The 24596-nt window shown below is 38.4% G+C and overlaps 2 protein-coding genes across 2 annotated transcripts in view; both read right to left on the bottom strand.

Moving 5' to 3' along the window:
• Window positions 1–3368: 3368 nt before the first annotated feature.
• LOC110701864 (NEDD8-specific protease 1-like) lies at window positions 3369–4082 on the bottom strand. Its single transcript, XM_021879472.1, has one exon. The coding sequence runs from the start codon at window positions 4080–4082 to the stop codon at window positions 3369–3371; it is 714 nt and encodes a 237-aa protein (XP_021735164.1).
• Window positions 4083–5159: 1077 nt separating this feature from the next.
• Window positions 5160–24596, bottom strand: part of LOC110702127 (probable protein arginine N-methyltransferase 6) — a 29517-nt gene continuing 10080 nt past the window's right edge. The window contains exons 6-13 of the mRNA XM_021879795.1: window positions 23643–23711; window positions 23432–23509; window positions 23259–23337; window positions 22369–22463; window positions 19745–19829; window positions 17267–17469; window positions 5675–5793; window positions 5160–5595 (exon numbers count right to left, since the gene is read on the bottom strand). Of these exons, the coding sequence (XP_021735487.1) occupies window positions 5553–5595; window positions 5675–5793; window positions 17267–17469; window positions 19745–19829; window positions 22369–22463; window positions 23259–23337; window positions 23432–23509; window positions 23643–23711 (771 nt within the window). The 3' untranslated portion in view covers window positions 5160–5552. The remainder of the gene's footprint in view (window positions 5596–5674; window positions 5794–17266; window positions 17470–19744; window positions 19830–22368; window positions 22464–23258; window positions 23338–23431; window positions 23510–23642; window positions 23712–24596) is intronic.

Here is a 24596-nt window from a genome sequence, read left to right as displayed (position 1 = left end):
GCATGATCGTTCAACTCTTTACGTGTAGAACAATTGGCTAAATTGATAAAGACACTTAGCAACATTACAATACTAGTGTTCCAAATAAATTCGATCACTTTATAAATTCCAACCTTTTTGCTTTCACTGATTAATAAGTAATGGGTTATCTATATGAAAAGTTGGAATTCTTTTGTTGACAAAATGGTTGCCAAGTTCAATTAATTTAAGGATAAATCAAAGTGTGATTGTTTATTTAGCCCACCTTTTTTTGCCTCTCAATCAGTGTAGGGGGTTAGTTTATGAAACATAATATGGCCTGTATAATCTTACATTTTTAATTTATAAACCCTAAACTGTTGCGTATATATAGTACTTATCTTAATCAACTTATTTTGGTCTATAAAGAGTCACGCAATTACTATATTAAAGGAATTGAAGTTAACTATATAATGATTGGTCTAAAATCTTTGAGCTTGTAATCCATTCAAGATGTATGCCACGCAAATTAAAGTGAGCACATTCAATTATTTTTGTAAGAGACATTGCTGGTTATGTAGGAGCTATTTTGCCTAGATATTTTCGTGCACTTGTGCTTATGCTACATACATGCATGTGTTGGGTTCAAACTTAGGTGGAAACATTTGTGGTTAGTTGAATAGTTGGGTACAACTCGACTAGACTCACACGTTCTAAAAACTCCAATATTAATAACAATAATATATATGCTTGTATGATATAATTGTATTAATATATAGGTATGGCATTTTATGTAAGTGATACACATGATTTGCATGATCAATTCTAATATTGTAGATTTGTAGTGTGACAATTATTTGAAATGATCAAGGTGATCGACATTTTTATCTCATAATATAGGATCATCTATCCTGTGCTATAGGTCATAACATATCATAACGCTTAATTCATAGCCGTTAAATTCAAGCATAATGCAGGACAAATAATAATATGAATAACAAAGAGAAAAGTATATTAAAATAAAGGAGTGTTTTCCAGCACAATTAGTAGGTAAAATGGAAAAATATGATCTCATAAAGCTAGTAATTATTGTTAATGCAGCTTGTGTATGCCCCCATTTATTAATTAAATCTTCCACCTCCCATTATAAAATATATATTAGAATTTAAGGCTAATTATAAAAATAAAATAAAATAAACAATTAATCAAAGCTAGCAATCAATTGGATCATAATATCCTTGAGCTTAGGAGTGGACATGGATTACGATGGGAGGCAATAATATCAAAATTTTATTATTCTACTTAATTATTTTGCATGAATACACGACAAGAATGTACCAAACTGATGATAGATTATTGTAGAGAAAAATAAGATTAAGTGGAATAAATGTCACCAAATTAAAATTAAAAGGAGGGTTTAGAAAAGGACATATATATACTTCGATCTTCTGAATGGAAAGTTGGGAATACATTTGGCATGCATAAACTAGAGATTCTCAATAATTGAGCCATTATTACCACCTAAAAGTTTTCTCCATCTTAATCTTATTTTAATACAATATCATCTTTGGTATTTGAAAAGTGGTTTACAAATTAATATATTTTTTTATTTTATCTGTACTATATAGTGGTACGTCCACAATTGATATTATTTTAAATCTTTTTCTTTTGGTCCATATACATAGTTTTCCAGTTTAATTAGAGAAGTTTCCTAAAATAAATAGATAAAATAAAATAAAAAAGGGCTTAATTAGACTCTGGGTCTAGGTTGAGTTTAGAGAGTGTAAGTCCAAGATTTGATGTGGAAGACTATAAAAATGAATAGATCAAGACATTCCTCTTATATTCTCATGTAATGTACGGAATTTGATGACTTTTGTCTATATTTTTTGCCCAAGTGTTAAAACAAAACAAACTATAGTATTTAGATTCGTTTGAGAACAAAACTGTTCAAAACAATTTTTTTTGTTGATATACTGAATGATTAATAGATCTAGCTCTATATGCATATAGCTAGTACAAACCTTTCAATTAATCTATTATTTTGAGCAAATTGCACCAAAAGATTTGTCATATGAGTTGTTATAACATTGAACATTTTTATAAATTGCACAATTACATCGATGGCTAAAATTTTACATTAGTTTAATTATGCTAATTGAAGGGATATATAACTCACTTTGCCCCTTAAAGATAATTGTAGCAAGCCACTTCGGAATTCCGAACATGAAAAACAATAATTTGGAAGAACAAAATCCATGGTGGGACAATACGTAGATGATCAAAATCATGCCTAAGATTGCCACAGTGATTCCATATAAAATGTTATAACTGGAATTATATATATGATTGTGAAAGTAGTCTTAGAATATACTATAATCTTACAACCTTGGATACATGAAAATTGATAAAATCCTTGATCAAAAGCACACAAATCTTGACAAGATTACACTTACATCAACCAACTTTGTCTCAAGTGCATATAGTTCGTCATTTCATTGAATACTTTAATTTATGCACTCACCAATCAACTCTAGATGATGATGATGGCCAAATTCCTACACCCTTTTTCTTCTTTTTGTTTTTTGTTTTTTCCATGCTTGATAATCAATATAGAGCATTGAGACAAACGCAAGGATTTAGATCATCTCCTAGACTCGTACACTTGCATATGTCGCGTCCAAATCAATTATTACATGGCCTGGTGTATATGATTGAACAACAGATGATGTCCTAGCGTTTATATAATTACTAGTGGAAATTAATATTAAGTGGGTTTTTTTTTTTTTTTTTTGTTTTGAAAGCATGTTAATTTAAGTGGGTTTTAGCTATACCATTGCTATAAGATCAGCAAGATTTTAACTAACTCGAAATAAGGGCATGAAGCCATAAATATAACTATTGGGAATAGCATGATGAATTTAGGGTCAAGAGCACCAGATAGATTGTTAACATGTAAAATCAATTAATCAATTCCTTGTACAAAAAGATAATTTAATAAATTATGTTTGAGAATCCTTACGCAATGAGATAGAATTTTGAAACCCTTAAAAAAAAAGAATTTTGAAAACTAATTAATGGTACTTCGTTCTAGCTTTTCTTATATTTATTTTTTTTCAATTACAAATCCTATGTGTAGAAGAAAAGTAGAAAACCAATTTGTAGAGAATTGAACTATGAAAACATGCACAACATTAACACATCTCTTAACATGGTTATATCCAAGTTGCTGTGGAAGTATGAAATTAAATTATACATGTGAATCAATGAGAATTATGAAATCTCAATCTGTTTAACTACATACATAAAGTACTAAAAATAGACTCATAATCCAAAACTTAACTTCGTCATCTAAGTACAAAAACTCAAAGAATAATTACTATCATAAAATCCAAAAAAAAAAAAAGAAATCAAGTAATGCCGGAGTGATTATCCTTGAGCAAATCCACAAATTCGAGTAAATCAGATCGCATTTGGTTCTCAACATAGCACCGGAGGACTTGGTTTCGAACAACTTGATACCAAAGACAATATTTGTCATCACTGGCTTTCCTAGACAAGTACCATTCACATATAACGGCAGCAATTTTCATGACATAAAGACCACAATCATACACATTGCTTTGTTGTGGAGTATAAAACTCTATATATACCGCCTCTTCATCATCATCCACCTTTTTGTTGCCTATTCCGTTCTTCCGAATCTTTGTAGGCCGCTTGTCGTCGTCATCATCATCCCCTACAAAATCCTTGACCGTATTATAAAGCTTTTTGGCGTCCGAGTGGTTTAGTCCATTAACACTGTCATGGTGCACAAACACATCAAGGGTCTTGTAATAGACTAGTAGACTCCAATGTGTACATTCTTCCGTGTCTGTCGAAAAATCTTCGTTATTGATGGTGTTGTTGATGGTGAAGAAAATAAGTTTTTTATCGACGAGTTTGAGGGATTCTGCAGTGTGTTTAATACCCGCAAAATCAGAATTAGCGAGTAAGAATGAGACTGCAGGGGATACAAAGAGGATGTCTTGTTCGTCATATGTGAATGTCAAGTACCGAAAGTAGAATTCTATAATCTGGTCATTAATGTAGCATGGGTTTTTAAGGATTTCTCGATCCGACATGTATAAGATTATGCCTTTGAAATTTAGTATCTTCTCGTCTTCCATCACCTGCATCAACAATTTAAGTGATCAGAGGTAAATATGGAAGAAAACAAAGTGCATAATAATTAAATGAAGTTATAACTATAATAATAATGATTTATATAGTAACAAGAATAATGTTTCTTGCCTCCTTGGGGCTCAAGCACTTAGAATTGGGAATTGGTCTAGCTAGGTTACTTGGTGGCCAAGCATTCAAGATTACGTTATATACAATTGGTCTAGGTTACTTGGTGGCCAAGCATTTAAAGACTTTTAAAGTTTTCATTAAAAAAATAAAAAATTAAAAAATAAAAAAAAAAACCATTGATTTTAATGTTTAATCTCTAAAGGTATGTCTATTTAAGAAAAATAAAATAAAAATCTCTAAAGGTATTTGAAAACATACAAAAATTATCCCTGTGAAGTATATAACCATCCGATCCTTGGGATAAGATATACTTAACAAACCAATGTAATCAAACTAAATTTAGCATTTTGTAAAAAAAAAAAAAAAAAAAAAAAAAAAAAAAAAAAAAAAAAAAAAAAAAAAAAAAAAAAAAACACTAAATTTAGCATAAAGTGAGAAATTGATGAATTTGTATGACTTTGTAATTTTAAGTATACCAGCTTTTCATATTTATTTTATTATAAATTAACTTGCAATTAAAAAAAATCAATTTCTTTGGCTTCAAAAAAAAAAAAAAAAAAATCAATTTCTTAAAATGTAATAATAGACATGCTACAATAATTAAGTAAACTTTTAGCTAAATTTGGTAAAAGGTGTCAATGCAAACTCCAATAACACTATTAGGCTGCAAAATTTGGTTTAACAATTTGAAATCCATTCGAACTGTTGAGTGAAATATACTTCGCCAACAAAATTCTCTTATAGCTTTTCAAAGCAACTTCGTTTTGCCCTTGAATCCCAAAAAACACCCCATTACATTGCCCGAAACTATAAAAAAGGTCACTGTTATATGCAAAATTGCATTTATCGTAGAAAATATACACCAAAAGGGGGTAAATTATAAAAGATAATAAAAGCGATACCCAAGATAAATTTAACTATTTAATACTAATGGACAGCTATAGATTATAGTATAGCAATAACATTCTAATACAGAGCTCTGTTTTCAAAGAATTGCCTGGTAACAATTACTATTTCTAATAAAACTACACCCTTGAAGGAGTATTGTAAAAAAGAATAGGGTGTCAAGTCCACATCAAAAATTCGATGTTACCAACACTGCGATCCATACCCTTAAACCCATACAGTTTGTTTATCTTACATTTCACTATTTCAGAGCTGTGTTAGGATATAGAATTGATGAAGATAGATATGCCTTCAACAATACAGTAACGTGTATCGATTGTTGCTCGTTATGGTTGAACCAGCAACATCAGGCAGCTAACTTGCTCCAATACATGGAACTCCAAATCATGAGTAGCTCAGCGCATAACGCTTTCTTTAACTAATTTCCGGCCACCAGAACTGCAAGAAAAGAATGTCAAATCACATATATACATTTCACTGCAACCATCCAGTTATAATATGTTGTCAAGAGGCTCACGTGTATTCAAGATGAATATTCATGAACCGACGGTTCTCCTTGCTTTGCGTTAGTGTCACAGATCCTTCAATGAGCTGGTCTTGCTCAACTTCTATTGGCTCATAAAAGTAAATCAACGTCTGCAACCATCCAAATACATGTTTTTATATCAAGAGGAAGGCTATTCCAAACATAACACAGTAATAAATTCTACTGAGAGGTGCAAGCAGTTCACTGATCAATTACATAAGCAATCCGCCAAGCCACATGATTACGCATGAAGCCAATAGGTTTTGAAAAAAAATAATCTTGGACATTATCACACAATTGCAGGGGCGGTCCTTGATGGGTTGTCTGAGGGCTTCAGTGGGGATGTCAAGATTCAAACAAACTATGTCCATTAGCTTTCATAGAAAGAGGTTGATGCAACGAACCCACAAAGCCCACCCATTACCGTGACTTACAGCAGGAGACACAAGCAGCAGCAGCAGGACAACACCCACAACTCTCAACTACTTGCTCAAGCAGCAGCACTAAAGTTGCAGGAGACAAACTTGGCAGATTTGGCTTATTAGCATTAGTTACTGTGGTAAATTGGAATGGAGACAAGTAGTAGTAAAATTAGCAATTAAGGCTTTTGCCAACTATTGTAATGTAGTGGTAGTATATATAGTAGTTGTCCCTAAGTTAGAAGGCATTCAGAAAATATTTGTATTGACATATGAGAGTCATGGCCTAAAGCCATGTTTATTTCACGCAAGCCTTGAGCTAAATCGAATACAACCTACCAACAACATCCATCTTGTGTTGTGTGCACCACCAGCCCATTGCAGTTGGTATCAGAGCCACCATGCCGCCGACGCCATTGACAGTAACACCGGAACGAGTGGCGGCGCTAGAAGAGAACGAATAGAGGAAATTCTCGAAAAAAATCGGAGACGGAGAAAACTCCATCCAGATACCCTGACGGAGAATCAAGACAAGTTTTTGAGGAGATGAGGGCAATGATGGCCGCGCTGCAGAATAGGGGAAAAGGAACGGCGGATGAAGAAGTGAACCAACCATTTGGAGGAGGAAATTTTAATGACACGCCGCTGGGTAATGCCGTAATGGAGGTCTCAGGTTTGGCAACTGGGATCCCGGCGCCGGAGGTGGAATGCGAAATTTTAATCAAGACCCACGAGAAGGGAACGGAAATTGGAAATATAGGAAGTTGGATATGCCGACTTTCGACGGATCCGACCCCGACGGGTGGATTCTCCGGGGGGAACAGTTCTACCAGTTTTATAGATTGGCGGAAGTAGAGGCCGCAGTCGTGGCAATGGATGGAGACGCTCTCCGTTGGTAACAATGGGAAAGTCGCCGGCGACCTCTGATTGGGTGGGAAGATCTCAAAACGCGGATCTTGAACCAATATCGGCCGGTGAACGCCGGTAGCTTGCACAAGCAGTGGCTGGCGGTGTCGTAGACTGCTAGGAATTAACCCAAAACAGGAAATAGAAAAACAGGGGATTGATCAGAAAATTAAGTAAGGGGATGATATTTGTATTGATGATCAAGGTAACCAAACAATACAATCACTCTTCATTCGAGAGGAAGAGTAGCTCTCCAAAACTAAGCAAAAGCTTAACAATATTTTTCAGCATAACCTCTCCCTCCAGCTAACCTCCTATTAATACCACTAATCATAACAAACTGACCAGCTTAGGGAATAATCAACTAGGAAGAGAATTACAAAACTTCCCTCAAGGCTAACAAACTCATAACAGAATTATTCCAGCTCATTCTTCACTTAGATGCTCCAGCCGACTTAGTTCTCTTGCGGGAATAAGTGTAATGGATCATAGGCCTGGGCTGCACATTGGGCTGATTCCTTGCAATACCTCCTTCCCAAAGATTCACCTTGTCCTCAAGGTGGAAGTGAGGAAATCAGTGATCTATGTCAGAGAAACATTCCCAGGTGGCTTCCCAATCTGGCAACCCTTTCCACTTCAGCAAAACTTCAGTGGCAGTCTGGTTGGTGCGAACCCCAAGCACTGCCTCTGGCTCAGTGTCAAGTATGAGCAGCTGTCCTGTTCCCAGGGCTTGCTTGAGCTGAGAGATGTGAAAAACTGGATGGACACGTGCTGTAGGAGGAAGTTCCAACTTATAAGCAACCTCCCCAATCCTTTGCATCACAGGGTAAGGACCATAGTACCGAGGGGAAAGTTTCTAATACCTTCTCCTGGCCAAGGTTTGCTGCCTGTATGGCCTGAGCTTCACATACACCAAATCACCAACCTGAAAAGTGCCATCCCTTCTACTCTTATCCTCCTGTTGCTTCATATACACCTGAGCTTTTGTGAGATGAAACTTAAAATCATCTAGAATAGCATCCCTCTCCAACAACTGATCTTCCAGAGAAGGAACATTAGTGCTACCAGAAATGAAACGCACTAATTGAGGTGGGTCTCTGCCGTAGACTGCCTTGAAAGGAGAGCATTTAGTAGCTGTGTGATAGGCGGTATTGTAGCAATACTCTGCCCAAGGTAACCAGGTTGCCCATGATCTAGGCTTGCCATTAACGAAGCAACGCAAATAAGACTCTACACCCTTATTTACCACCTCGGTCTGCCCATCAGACTCCAAATGGTATGAAGTACTTCTTTTCAGATGTGTACCTTGGAGGCTATATAATTCTGACCAAAAGACACTCAGGAAAATCTTGTCCCTGTCAGAGACAATTGAAGAAGGAATTCCATGAAGTCGGACTATCTCCTTAGAGAAACTTTGAGCCACGGATTGAGCAGTGAATGGGTGTTTCAGGGGTATAAAATGACCGTATTTGGACAGCCTGTCTATAACCATGAGGATTGAATCCCAACCCAAAGATTTGGGTAACCCCTCTATGAAATCCATGGAGATGTCCTCCCAAACCTTGTCCGGAATCGGCAAAGGTTGGAGTAATCCGAGGGGAGAGAGAGTAGAAGCCTTGTTTTGTTGGCAAACATGGCAGCGTTTAACATAATTAGTGACATCCTTCCTCATACCTTCCCAATACCATTCACTTGCCAATTTTTGATACGTTTTCAGATCTCCAGCATGCCAACAGGTGAGTCATGATACTCCTTAAGAAAAAGAGTAATGAGCTCAGAATTCTTGGGAATAACCACTCTGCCCTTATACTTCAAAATCCCACTCTCTAGGATGAACCATTTAGGAACCACTTCACCATTTTGCAACTGAGAAATCAGCTTTTGTAGGGCCTGATCCTTGACTATGAATTCCTGAACCACTTCCCAACTTAGACCACAGGTTGTGGTTAAGAAGGAACACTCTGGTGAGAATTGCCGAGATAGAGCATCTGCTACCTTGTTACAAGGCCCCGGCTTGTAGTGAATTTCAAATGTGTACCCCAACAATTTACTCACCCATTTTTGATATGCTTGCCCTACCTCCCTTTGTTCCAACAAAAACTTCAAGCTCTTCTGATCGGTTTAAACTACAAATTGTCTACCCAAGAGATAATGCCTCCACTTCTCAATAGCAAACACAATGGCCATCAACTCTTTTTCGTATATGGGCTTCGACCTAGCACGCATTCCCAAGACTTTGCTAAAGTAAGCAATGGGGTGAGCATCCTGAAGTAATACGGCCCCTAGTCCATGGCCAGAAGCATCTGAATGGCCGAGAGAAATCTGGCATAGCTAGGATGGGAGCTCGAGTCATGGCTGCCTTCAAAGATTCAAACGCAACCGTAGCTTCTTCCGTCCACCCCCAACACTCCTTCCGGAGTTGGTCAGTCAAAGGCCTCGCAATCAAGGCATAATTCTGGATAAACTTCCTATAGTACCCCGTGAGTCCCAAAAAACCACGGAGCTCCTTGAGACTAAGAGGGACAGGCCACTCTAGCATAGCTTGTACCTTAGTGGCATCAACTTCCACCCCGGCTACTAAAATTACATGTCCCAACTAGGCAACACGTTCTTTCCCTATCACACATTTGTTAAGGTTAGCATAAAGTTGGTTTGAAGCCAAGGTGACCAACACTTGCTGCAAATGAACCTGATGCTCTGCCATAGACTTACTGTAAACCAGAATGTCGTCGAAGAAAACCAATACAAACTTCCTAAGGTGGCAGGAGCGTTTGTGAGGCCGAATGGCATCACTAAAAACTCATAGTGCCCTTCGTGGGTTCTAAAAGCGGTTTTATGAACATCCGCTTCCTTAACCCGAATCTAATGATATCCTGATTTGAGGTCCAATTTCGTGAACACCTTTGCCCCAAATAATTCATCCAGCAATTCATCAATCATGGGGATGGGAAATTTATCAGGAACAGTTTATTATTTAATGCACGGTAATCTACACAAAAACGCCACGAACCGTCTTTCTTTTTAACTAAAAGGATAGGACTCGAAAAGGCACTAGTGGAGGTTTGAATGATAACTGCTTGTAGCATATCTATCACCAATTTCTCAATTTCGTCCTTCATTGGGGATATCTATACAGTCGAACACTCACCGGGTTGGCACCATTCTTCAATGTGATAGAGTGATCAATATGCCGTTGAGGAGGTAATCCATCAGGCATGTGAAAGACCCCTTGGTATTGAGTGATCAAAGGCCTGAGAGCTGTTGGTAATTGTGGTTCCTCTTCAACAGAATTTCCCAGGTGGTTCAGCTCTACCAATACACCACGACCAGCCTTCTGGATCGTCTTCACCATGGCCTTAAGCGTAATGCAAGTGCGCCCCACCTCGTAAAATCACCGACTCACCACCTGTCTGAAACCGACCAGAGTGTTTGCGTTTTCCGATTTGAAGAAATTGTTCCCATTTTCTCGAGCCATTGGACCCCCAAAATGACGTCCGAATTGCCTAAGGGAAGGACGAGGAAATCTTCTACTATTGTAACTCCTTGCAGCTCCAACAGTACTCCTTCACACACTCCATCACCTTGCACCGCCGCTCCAGTACCCAAAGTAACCCCAAAACTCTTGGATTCAGTTACGGGAAGATTCAAATGAGCCGCTGCCACTGTTGAAATAAAGTTGTGGGTCGCCCTCGGGTCTACCATCACAATCACCTTACCCCCATTGATCCTGCCTTCCATACGCATGGTTTTAGGGCTAGTAATGCCCATGACAGAACAAAGAGAAACTCCGGGTGGTGGCTCAATTGGTGGGAAAGAAGGTGGCGGTATGGGTGGTTCCATTTCCGCGGCCAAGAGCTCTCCAACTTCCTCGTCTTCACCCACATCGTCATCAACCATGAGCAAAACACTTAGCTCACGGCGGCGACAACGGTGGTTGACGTGCCACTTGTCATCGCAACGGCCAAGAACCAGCTTTTTCACGGCTTCCCAAGTCAACATGGGTTGGCGCATGTGCTCCCATTGATACCAGAGCAAGGCGTCACCCTCCAACGCGATGATCGCCGCCTCCAGTTGGTCGTCTGCTGACAACCGGTAGAAATGGAAGAATCTCTCTGCGCGAAGAATCCATCCATCTAGGTTGGTTCCATCGAACACCCGCAATCTCCTCCGCCATCACCCGCCAGTTGCGGTTGTGTTCTGGCAAACGGATTATCCCATTGATATGGAGAACCGTTAGCAGCGGAAGAGCGAGTCTTCTCCGGCGCAGCTGCGAGCTGACAGAGAGATTCGTCTTGAATGCTGCCAATGCTGAAGTGATCTCGTGGGCTACCCGGTTCGAGACCTCAGCGATCTCCTGTTCCAGCAAATCCAACCGTTGAGCGTGGGTAAGTCGGGCCATCTTACTCCGGCAGGGCTGTGGTTGCTCTGATACCAAATTTGCTAGGAATTAACCCAAAACAGGAAATAGAAATACAAGGGATTGATTAGAAAATTAAGTAAGGGGATGATATTTGTATTGATGATCAAGGTAATCAAACAATACAATCACTCTTCATTCTAGAGGAAGAGTAGCTCTCTAAAACTAAGCAAAAGCTTAACAATATTTTTCAGCATAACCTCTCCCTCAGGCTAACCTCCTATTAATACCACTAATCATAACAAACTGACTAGCTTAGGGAATAATCAACTAGGAAGAGAATTACAAAACTGCCCTCGAGGCTAACAAACTCATAACAAAATTATTCCAGCTCATTCTTCACTTAGATGCTCCAGCCGACTTAGTTCTCTTGCGGGAATAAGTGTAATGGATCACAGCCTGGGTTGCACATTGGGCTGATTCCTTGCATCCTTGCACAGACCACTACCGTCGTGGAGTATCAGAGAATATTCATCGAAAAGGCGGCGCCCTTAATTGATATCCCAGAGAGTATAATGAAAGGACAGCTTATCAATGGGCTAAAAGAAGAGATTAAATCGGAGATTCGAATGTTGAATCCCTTCACGCTTGAGGATGCCATGGATTTGGCTATCCGGTGGAGGAGTTAAGGCTCGGGCCATATTCCTATTTCAATTTCAATCGGAGAAATCGGGTGGGGCATTCTTAAGGCTCGGGCCATATTCCTATTTCAATCGAAGCCCTGCTACCACTCTAGGTATTGGGTTAGCCCAAACTTCAGCCCCATTTCAACCAGCCTTTAGACCACAAAGAGCCAACTCACAAAACACCAACCCAATACACACCAACCCACAAAATACCCAAACCCCACAAAATACCCACACCCCTCAAACTTCAGTAGCCTCTGTTAATTTCCAACCCACGAGTTACCAGGGCAAACCCGAGCTCGACTCGTTTCAATGGCGAGGTCAGGCATCTAAATGATTGAGAAATTCAAGAGATAAAGGCGAAGGGTCTGTGTGCGACGGGAGGTGGACTGGACCCACGCACGTTTGCTCCGCCAAGGGGCTTATTATTTTACTGGTGGAGGACGACGAGGAGGAAGCCGGGGAGTTGTTGGCCTTGGAAACTCCGGTGTGTGAGGAAGAACAAGCTCCGACCGGCGTTTCTATGTGCTCAATTGTGGGGCTGACTAACCCGAAAACGATGAAGCTCACAGGAGAGATTAAAGGGAAGCCGGTGGTGGTGATGATCGTCCTCGGCACCACCCATAACTTTATTTTGCTCAGAGCGGTGGAGGAGTTGAAAGTTCCGTTAACCGGAGAAAGCAGCTTCGGAGTATCCTTGGGGAACAGGGAAACCATTAAAGGCCAAGGTTGGTGTTAAGCTGAAGATTAATGAGATGCTGACCATTGAAGAGGAGTTCCTCCCTCTTGAACTGGGAAATTCAGATGTGATACTTGGCATACAGTGGCCGCAGAAGCTTGGTCCGGTGATGACCAACGTGAAACTCCAAGAGATGAGCTTCATGGAGGGGGAAAAAACGATCACAATCAAGGGGGATCCTAGTTTGATTCGTACAGGGATCACATTAAAGGCAATGGTCAGAACTTTAAGGAAAGAAAAGGAAGGGCTGTTGGTAGAGATAAATCAACTTGAGAGTAAGGATGAGCAATTGAGAAGTGAGATTCCGAGTTTTTTATTGGGGTTATTGGAGGATTGAGAGGGCACGAGCACAGCATTGTACTCAAAGAGGGAAGCAACCAGTAAGTGTACGGCCCTATCGATATCCGCAGTTTTAGAAGGACGAAATCGAAAGGTTGATTGGGGAAATGTTATCGGCAGGAATTATACGGCCCTCTACAAGCCCGTTCTCTAGCCCGATTCTTCTAGTCAAAAAGAAGGACAGGTCCTAGCGTTTTTGTGTAGATTATAGAGCCCTAAACAAAGAGACCGTCTCGGATAAATACCCCATACCGGTGATCGATGAATTGTTAGATGAGTTGCACGGAACCCGGATATTCTCTAAACTCGAACTCAAGGCGGGTTATCATCAAATCTTGGTGAGGCCGGAAGACACCCACAAAACCGCGTTCCGGACACACGAGGGCCATTACGAATTCTTAGTAATGCCCTTCGATTTAACGAACGCGCCGACCACGTTCCAATCCTTAATGAACGATGTCTTGCGCCCCTACTTGCGCAAGTTCGTACTTGTGTTTTTCGATGACATACTAGTATACTCGGCTAGTAAGGAAGAGCAAACTGAGCATTTGAAACAAGTTTTGGACACTTTGAAGGCACACTTTATTTGCCAATATGAAAAAATGTGAATTTGGGAAGGAGGTAGTAGCTTACTTGGGCCACATTATTTCCAAGGAGGGGGTGGTTGTTGATCAAGACAAGGTTAAGGCCATGACTAATAGGCCCACTCCCAAGTCCTTAAGGGACTTAAGAGGCTTCTTCGGCCTCACAGGCTATTATCGAAAATTCATATGCCATTATGCCCACATTGCACATCGGGTGGTCCGGGGAAGCCGAGAGTGCTATGACTTCAGCCCCTGTTTTAGTGATGCCGGACTTCAGGAAGCCGTTTGTGGTGGAGTCCGATGCCTCCGGCTATAGCTTGGGGCGGTGTTGATGCAGGAGGGGAGGCCGATGGCATATTTTAGCAAGGTTCTTGGTCCCGGGGGAAGGTGCAAATCAATTTATGAGAAGGAATTGATGGCGGTTTGTCTAGCCGTACAAAAATGGAAGCACTACCTCTTAGGGAGGAGATTCATAGTCCGGAGTGACCAACAAAGTTTGAGGTACATTGCTCAACAACGAGAGGTGGGTACGGAGTACCAAAAGTGGGTGAGGAAACTGATTGGGTTCGACTTTGAATTACAATACAAACCCGGGGTGGCAAATAGAGTAGCTGACGCTTTATCTAGAAGAGGGGAAGACGCGGCAGGGGCGGAATTGGGAGCCATTGTGACAGGGCAGGGGATGAATTGGGAGGAATTGATACAGGAAATTCGTGAGGACCAAGGGTTGTAAAAATTAAAAGAAGAGACAGGAGGGGAGAGAGTGGTCTGGGTTACACCGTGGAAGATGGGCAGCTGCTCTACATGGGGCGGTTAGTAATTCCACGAAACTCCATGTGGAAGGCAGCCCTATTGAGGGCATACCACGATTCACCCGAGGGTGGCCATACCGGAGACACCAAGACCTATTTGAGAATGGCAGGAGAGTGGTTCTGGCTGGTATGCGTAGGGACGTGGCAGAGTATGTTCAGAATTGCGAGGTATGTCAGAAAAACAAACATTCTCAGCAATCTCCGGCGGGTCTATTACAACCTCTCCCCATTCCCGGGAGAATTTGGGAAGATATTTCCATGGATTTTATCGAGGGGTTACCGAAGTCAAAGGGGGTGGATACGATCTTGGTGGTGGTAGATAGGCTGTCGAAATATGCCCACTTCATAGGGTTGAAACACCCTTTTACGGCTTATGTTGTGGCCAAAGTTTTTGTGAGGGAAATTGTGCGATTACATGGTATTCCCAATAGCATTGTGACGGATAGAGATCGGATTTTTGTGAGTAAATTCTGGCGCGAGCTATTCCGTTTGCAAAGGACTGACCTGAAGAAGAGTACCTCGTATCATCAGACGGCTAAACGGAGGTGGTTAACAACCTAGGGCATGGGCTGTTTGGTTGCCCTGGTAGGATACTCTTATAATACCACAAATCATGTCTCCACTCAAGTGTCTCCGTTTAAGGTGGTGTATGGGCGAGACCCTCCGACAATTATGAGGGTGGGGTTAGGCCAAACAACCGTGGATACTGTGGAAGAGTTGCTGCAAGAGAGAGATGTGATGTTGGATGAACTCAAGCTGAATATCACTCGTGCACAGCAAAAATCATGAAGACAAATTCTGATTTGAGACGGAGAGAAGTTGAATTTCAAGTGGGGGATATGGTATTTGTCAACCTCCAACCTTATAGGCAGCGTTCCCTTGCACGGAGGCCCTATGAGAAGTTGGTCGCGCGCTTATATGGTCCCTTTGATATGATTCAAAGGATAGGGAAGGTGGCGTACAAGTTAGCTCTACCCCAGCAGTGTAAGCTTCATCCGGTGTTTCATGTGTCTCAACTCAAGCGAGCCGTGGGAAACCACTTCAGCAGCCCGAGCAGCCCGGATTAGATGAACCCCGAACTGGAGTTGGTAGTAGAACCAGGGAAGTACTTGACAGCATGCCTAAGCTGGGAGGACGAGAGGGGTATGATGTCCTCATTCAATGACAGGGACTGCCAGCTTTTGAGGCAACTAGGGAGGATGCCGCAGCAACCCAAGCCCAGTTTCCAGCTTTCCACCTTGAGGACAAGGTGGCGCTTTTGGGGGGGAGTATTGCAACGAACCCACAACGCCCACCCATTACCGTGACTTACAGAAGGAGACACAAGCAACAGCAGCAGGACAACACCCACAACTCTCAACTACTTGCTCAAGCAGCAGCACTAAAGTTGCAGGAGACAAACTTGGCAGATTTGGCCTATTAGCATTAGTTACTGTGGTAAATTGGAATGGAGACAAGAAGTAAAATTAGCAATTAAGGCTTTTGCCAACTATTGTAATGTAGTGGTAGTATAAATAGTAGTTGTCCCTAAGTTAGAAGGCATTCAGAAAATATTTGTATTGACATATGAGAGTCATAGCCTAAAGCCATGTTTATTTCACGCAAGCCTTGAGCTAAATCGAATACAACCTTCCGACCACATTCATCTTGTGTTGTGTGCACCACCAGTCCGTTGCAGTTGAGTACAACCAGAGTTCTCAGGATTCCTAAACAAATGGAGTTTGATCTCTACTATATAATCAATGGACATAACTTACCAAAAGTAACTACCACAAAATTCCCAATTTAAGGTGACAACATTGGAGTTACAAACTCAAGCCTCCTAGTTATCAATAATTATCCCATAAGTCTTGCAACCTTTTGGATTTATAACCACAAAGTCCACAATGTTGGTAAGCCAGACGGGACAGCCTATCAGGTGAAAAACAGGACTAAAATTTCTTGAACGATTGCAACACGACTTGTCGACTTCAACTTTTGGGATCTTTAAATCAAGGCTCACATCTTACACCCATCTTGTTAAATACAATCCCAGGTATCTTAATTCTAAAACAAGCACAATAGGACAAGATGCTGTAGAGACAATATTGAATAAGCACATAGAAAGACCACTGGATGAAAACTAAAGCTTCTATCATCTGACTAATAATAAAGAGTACTATGACATCAATAAACACACTTATGTAGGGGAGCACTAGAATATGTTGGAAGATATGCTGAATCTAAGAACCTATCAAAGAGAAGTATCTCACACATAACCAAAAAAGAAGAGTATGCATTTAGAGCTAGGTTGTTGGATTGGTACTTGATACTACTGAATCATAGATTCCACATCACTGCACATGAAAATAAAATTATGGATGAAAAATATAGAAAGACCTCTGGATGAAAACTAAAGCTTCTATCATCTGACTATAAGAATAAAGAGTCTACTATGACATCAATAAACACACTTATGTAGGGGAGCACTAGAATATGTTGGAAGATATGCTGAATCTAAGAACCTATCAAAGAGAAGTATCTATCACACATAACCAAAAAAGGAGTAAGCATTTAGAGCTAGGTTGTTGGGTTGGTACTTGATACTACTGAATCATAGATTCCACATAACTGCACGTGAAAATAAAATTATGGATGAAAATAATGTCATGATAACAAGCACAGAATCCACATCCACATTACAAAGGAGTTCGTTTATCAGGCCAGGATCTAGCTAGGATTATGTATAAGGAAGAAAGTACCTGTTGCCAATGTGTTGGTGGACCCTCAGGGGCAGTAGATAAAACAAGTGCTTCACTAGGATTTGTAGATCTCTTTCTCTGTCCGTCATTTTCACAGTTTTTGTTGGTAGTATTATCATTGGAGGAAGCACCATTGTTGGTTGGCAAATTGGCAGGTCCACCAAATTCAACGTCAAACCAGAATGCAAACCCGTGAAGTGGAGCTGAATTCATAAAAATGTAACAGAAGACACGAGTTATAGCTCAGCTGCTCACAACTCACAATTTGAAATGCCACACATATTAAATCAGAATTAAAGTAACTTTTGGAATCATTATAACCATTATTCCCTGTTAGTGATCTACAAAGATGTAAAGAAGAAGCAGAAACACATTTCATGCCTTAATTGCCCTCAGCCTATTACTTGTACCCTAGTATGCGGAAACAAGGAGCTACGTTGTCAATCAGCCTCAAGGGTATCCCATAAAATGAAATAGAAGCTGTAACTGTGAGTATAACCTAGATTGCACAGAAACGGATACGGGTACAAAAACGGGTACGGATACGGGTACGGAAAACGGCAAAATAGAAATTCTAAAAAAGCGGGTACGGCGAGGATACGGCAAAAAAAAAATCAGAAAAATTAAAATTCAGAAAAATGTTTATAAAAAACCAACTCTTTTTTTTTACATGCAGTGTTTTTAAATTCTACTGAGTACGAATCGGAATAATACTGTAGATAAGTAAGACTAAAAAAAAAAATTTAAAAAAGGAGAGTGAAAAAAGTTAGAGAATTAAAGCTAATTTACCCCTTTTTTTTAATTACAATTACAACTACTTTACGGGCCCTGTTCTTTTGAGCTTCTGGGAGCAGATTTCAAGATAGCATAGCACAGCTGAGCAGATTTCAACATTATTATTAATACTATTATAAATGCTATTATTATTAATGTTGTTGTTGTTGCTATTATTATTATTATTATTATTATTATTATTATTATTATTATTATTATTATTATTATTATTATTATTATTATTATTATTATTATTATTATTATTACTATTATTATTAAAACCTACAAATTCAATCAATTTACAAGAAATTGGTAGGGAGCCGAGATACAATCTGGGCCCCCACCCCGATCCTACTGAAGATGTGACCGGCTGCACGAGCACCAATATCTATTATTATTAATTATTGGTCGTCCTATGCACCAATATCTTTTTTTTTAAATTCTTAAATTGTATGGAAAGATTTGAAAAATAATTCAACTCAATGAACTAACAATTAATACCCACATACATATAATGTTTCTACACATTGTGATTCTAATATCAAATGTTTATAAAATAAATTGTTATTATTATTATTTATTTTTTTGAAAGAATTGTTATAATTATTAAAAATTATTAATTAATAATATTATTAAATATTAATTCTTAATAGTTTGATTTATTAAATATTAATAATGATAACTATTATTATTAATTATTATTATGATTAATAAATATTAATTATTTCTATATTAATAATTATTAAAATTATTTTTAATATTAATAATTATTATAATTATTCAAAATAATAAATTATTATCATCAATACAATATTAATTATTATTATTATTGTTATTATTAATTATTATTTGAGAATAGAGCAGAGCACAGCAGATCTGCTTTTGAGCACAACAGAGCAGAGCGTGATGAGCTCAGCAGCTCTAAAGAACGGAGCCAACCTTTTACCAATTGAAATGTTAGAGAAAAAAAAAAAAACATCTTCTTCCTAATCTCTCGAAGGTTCAGAAATGGCTGCTTGTAGATCGCCAACCACTAGTGTCATCTGCAATTGGTCGCCTCCAAGGAATCGTGGGGCGCAATATTGTAGGTGGCTTCTTCAATTTTTAGGGTTTTCAAGAAATCAAAACTAGGTAAGTAAAATTGGGGTGTTTTAAAAAAAAAAAAGTGGGTTGGGCTTCTATTGGGGTCGTCGGAAATGGAGGTGATCCGTCCCCGTCCCCGAAACGTTTCTGAAGGTGCTCCAAGCCGTCCCCAAATTTTCTCCCCGTACCACTTTTCAAGGGTACGCCTTGGGGACGTATCCGGGCCGTACCCGTACCGCACCCGTCCCCGGTACGGAAAACGGCATGAGGTTGGCGTACCCGTGCATCATTGAGTATAACCACCATAATCTACACTATACACTCAAGCAACGTGAAGTGTTCAACAACAAACTATAATAGACTCATCATAAATCCATTAATATTTCTTTTATTATTTTTTTTTATTGGAGGGGGCTGGGGGTAAATATCATTTCTTCAACTTCAATAATACACTTTTTTTACCTGGAAGCCCATGACTGGTACTAGCCTTGTGGAATAGATCACTTCACAAATTTTATAATATCTAAATTTAACAAATAGACAAGATATGATCTTATAGAATTGGGTAATGCAATGATTGGGGAAAAAAAAAAAAAAAAAAAAAACCCAACCAATGCTTACCTCGCATCATAGACTGCAATTTAAACTTTGCCTCAACAGTTTCTAATTCTGTCAATGTAGTGGTATAGCAATCTACATGCTTTACCTGTATATAAAAAGCTGATCAGCCATAGGTACTAGATAATACACCACGATAAAGAAATTTCAGCTATCCAAAGAACTGATACATATGAATTAAAATTTTCAAGTTCACAAGAAAATTGCATTTAAGTTATAAATATAGGTAATGTTATTTCACAAGTACATAACAAATGTTCTTGAGTCACACATAGTGGCACAGTCACCAAACTGACCTAAGGCAGAGCTTGAAATCTTGGATGGATGGCACAAAAGTAAAGCCTCGCTAGGTTGCACAGAGCGGATCAGGGACAAAAACGGGTACGGATACGGGGACGGGAAACGGCAAAATCAAATTTCAAAAAACGGGTACGGCAAAAAAAATCAGAAATATATAATACATTAAAGGTTTTTTTAAAAAAATCCACAGTAGAAATAAAAAAAATTAAAAAAAAAAAAACCACTTATGTAATAATCACATGATAATAATAATCATTTAAAACAAAGAAATGAAAAACAAAAACAAAAAACAAAGCACAAACCTACAGTGATTTGAAAGAAAAAAGAAAACAAAAATCAAATGATCACATAACCATAAAAAAGAAAACATAAACATAAAAAAAAATAAATAAAAATAAAATAAAAATAAAAAAAAAACAAACAAACAAACAAACAAACAAACTGATTTACTGCTAAAGTCAAAGAGAGAGAAAATGAGCAAGTAGAACAGTAGGTAGAAGGTAGAGTAAATTGAAGTTTCGCCGGTCGTGTAATAGACTAACCTATGGGAGGTAGTATGGGTATTTTATTAATATTAGTTTGCTAGGTTAATAATCCTTGGTATAAATAGGTAGAGAGGGTAGAAGGAAGGAAGGAGAATTTTGGAGTAGTTTCTTAGGAGAGTTGTGACCTAAAGTCACTATTGGAGCTTTGTAGGCTAAACCTACTATTATGGTTTGTAAAACCATTAATTTGTTTAATCAAATTTCTGAGTTTTCCCCTTCGTTGTACTGTTATTACATTGAGTAATATCAGTTTATTACAGGTCGCGGGTGTCAGGGTGGGTCGCAAGTGGTCACCGGCAAGGAATAGTGGGTTGCAGCAGGTGGTCGCCTCCTAATCTCCAAGGAATCTTGGCTTCTCAATTTCTAGGGCTTTTGAAAAATCAACCTGATGTAAGTAAATTTGGGGGTTTGTTAAAAAATGGGCTGGGTTTGTATTGGGGACGTCAGAATAGAAGAGAATTCATCCCTGAAACGTTTCCGGAGCTGCTCACAGCCGTCCCCGAGGGTACGCCATGGGATAGTATCTGGGCCGTACCCGTCCCCGGTACGGGAAACAGCTGCACTTCGGCGTATCCATGCATCACACAGGGGCCTAGTCAACACTTACAGATTTCCCCTAGTTCTATTTCCATCATTTTTTTTTAGTCCCTCTATCTTTTTAAGTGTTACACACTTACACTTCCATTTTTGGCAAACAACTACATTTTAATATAATATCTCTTTTCTCATGGCCCCCACTCAAACCCACTGCTACTTTTTTTTTTAATAATTATTTCCTTCCATCTCACATCCCTTATCTTTCAATAAAATATTAACACACTATCTTATTCTATGATTTTTTTTTTTTACCAAAACTGCCCTACTTACCTCTTATTATATTAGAGTCAATTTAATTGCCTAAAACTATGTACCGGTCAAAGTGTAACACTTAAAAAGAAAAGGAGGGAGTAGTGTCATACAACTTGAAGCATTGGGCATTCAGATTAAGAGTAGGACCACACTGCATCCTCCCTAGTCAGTCATCCCTTTGACCCGATGATACTATAAAAACACTACTAAAGCCCATAGCATACGTGCCTTTTCATAACATATTTCTGTTACATCTTTCTGACATTTTTGCTTCAGTGCATTTTCATCTCCAAATGATTCCAATATAAGATGCAATTTTACCACTAGATGTTTTAGATTTTTATTTTTTTTCCTGAAGTAATTGTTTTGATTCACAACATGTCATTACTATGTCTCCTAATTTGTTAAACATTGCTGTATGTCTACCTCACTTTCCCATCTCTGTTCTGCATATTAGTAAATTTCTCACAGAAGAGGCACGTCTTAACCTTATAAGGAAGAATTTTGCTATCCTCTGGCTTATGTAAAGTTTTTGCCACAACCAATGGTTTTATCAATTTGTTTAGATCTTACAAGCAAACATTCCAAAATCATTTTCAAGGAGCTAAAGAAAAGGAAACATTACTTGAACATGCATAAATTCAAAAAACAAAACCTCTCAATAGGAAGAGCATTTTGACAAAAATGCAATCAAACACTTTACATGTGGCTCAGAGATAACCAAAGCATAGGAATGCCACTCGAGAAGATGAATTCAGAGAAAAACAAATCTCAAAAAGTAGAAACATAATAACAAGTTAACCTATAAATGTATTGAAAATGAACATTAATAAAATAAACCACTTGCTCGAACCCTAGATACTCGTCACTCAACTATAATTAGATTTGAAAACAAAAACTAAAATGAGGTGACTTGGGGAAGAAAGGACTCACCATGTGGGGCCAAGTCAAGACATTCTCACCCGATATAGTCTCCACACTTGGCTCTTCAAATGCACACTGTTTAGCAAGTGGCACCATAGCAGACACTAGTGACAAAAAAAAAAAAAAGAAAATTCATCAAATTGAAAAGCCTAGCAAAAAAGGGGTAGTACAAACAATGACTAATAGTTTACTAAAATCTGCTCTTTCACAGTGATCAAATTGAGATAAATGATCAGACAAGATTATTCCTCTTTTATATAGCTTGCAACATAGCTACCAATGTATGTCATCTTGACTTTGCATATAAAGCCATTAGATTATGCATAAAGTTGGTGCATAAATTTACTGGATAAATAAATTTAGTACAGCAAGATGTTTAATAAAAGATTCACAAATAACCTAGTAGCAGAAAACAAAATGTGAGATTCTCGAAAAAGAGTGAAGGATTCTCCATGTGATAAAGACATGGAACTATGGAAGGAACCAAACAATACCAAACAAATTATGCATGTGTGGAGAATGTTGCAGCAACCTTTCTGTACTTTGTAGTTGATCTTACAACTTTACAAAAAGAATGACCTCCCTCAGAAAGAGTAGAAGATAAAAGATGTTGAGACATAATGAGGAGAGAACAGGGCTTTTTCAATATCTCAAAGGAATTGGCACCTCAATAATTGCAAAACTATCCTGACCTTATAAATTAGATAATATACATAACTTTTAAAAATTCTGATGATTTATAGTCAGCAATCTTCCTCATTGCAGTTCAAACAAGGGATACAGAGCAAGTTACGAGAAATTTATTCAAGGGAAAAGCAAACAACCAGTATGGACATAATCCAGAGAAAACATTAAAACTAAATAAATTTGTCAATGGACATGCAATAGTTCATACTTACTATCAATTCCGTATACATTACGCCAAAAATCAATGCTCTGGGAATATCGATCGGGATTTGTAACAGGTGCCATATATAGCTGCAGATAAACCAGTGAATGCAGATGTTATATACAGTCGTACAAGATGCATTGATTAGTAATTAAAAAAAAATAAGCACAGAAAAGAGCATACAGTTGCATGTGAAGGAAGAATAAGACCTCCAGGCTTCAGCCAACGATCTCGAGCAGTAATCACGCTTCCAAGCATGCTCTACAGAAATAAAAAAAGACTAAAGGTTCAATGACAGCGAAATAAAATTTGAAACCTCAGGCTGCAACATCTGAAATGAGCAATCTCAATACTGAGAATATTATAACTGTGACACACATGTTTGAATCTTAACCTCATATAGAAGCATGTACCCCATCCATTCTGATATTATAATATCAACCTCTTCATCAATCTCCACGTCCTGCAGTAATACAAGAAATAAGGTAATACATGATAGATACAATAGTTGGCAAAGCTGTAAAGACTAAAAGAACTACAGACAAGTATTTGAAATGTTCAAATCAGGATATTTAACAAAACTAATAAAAACAAGTTATTTAAACTTTACTAATAAGTCAGGCAGGAAGACAATCTGCAAATTTAATCGTTGTTTCAAATTTGGAAATCAGATTAGAGCGAATAATGGCAGTCAGACATTGACAAAGATCATCAAACAGGCTGGCCATACACAACAATATTTCCCATACAGTGAGATGTCATTGGTAAGTAAATCAACACAGGATAGACTAACAACATAGCAAATGTCGAAACAAATACTTCTGGTATGATTTCGAATACAGCATTTAAAAATGGATAAAAATCATTGGAGTTCTCATAAGCAATTTTTTTTCCTTCTTAATTTCCAACCCAGAAATTCCTGCAAACTGAAAGTTGTAGCATTTATTAATTTTCTCAGTGTCTTTGGACTCTGATCTCTTCAATCACAACAATAAAGGGTTGGAAAGTAGAAAATTCCGGTGTCTTTTAACGTAGTTCAGATCATAGGCACAACAGACAAATATCTATCCTTCTAATAATTTGAAACAAAGCCTTTTACAGAAAGATATTGTTGCTATAAATGTCAGGTACAGATTTCAGCTTCAAATACAGTAACCAATGGAAGATTGCTATTATAGAAAAGTAGAATAGTTGAAAACTCGAGACACGGTAATTGCTATTGTGTTTCCAATACTCTGTTTGTCCTGGTTCTAAGTTACATATTAAGAAATGCTTCAGAAGACACATGAATTCCAGAACAATACTTCAGAAGGAATGCTTTTCTTTCAGTATATCAGTGCTTGGGGTT

This window comes from Chenopodium quinoa, unplaced genomic scaffold (assembly GCF_001683475.1).
Source record: "Chenopodium quinoa cultivar QQ74 unplaced genomic scaffold, ASM168347v1, whole genome shotgun sequence".
NCBI lineage: Eukaryota > Viridiplantae > Streptophyta > Magnoliopsida > Caryophyllales > Amaranthaceae > Chenopodium > Chenopodium quinoa.
The sequence above is the reverse complement of the archived record's forward strand: the minus strand, read 5'-3'. Positions and strand labels throughout refer to the sequence as shown.

Coding starts and splice junctions, on each gene's coding strand:
- LOC110701864 (XM_021879472.1), bottom strand. CDS start 4,082: ATGTCGGATCGAGAAATCCTTAAAAACCCATGCTACATTAATGACCAG.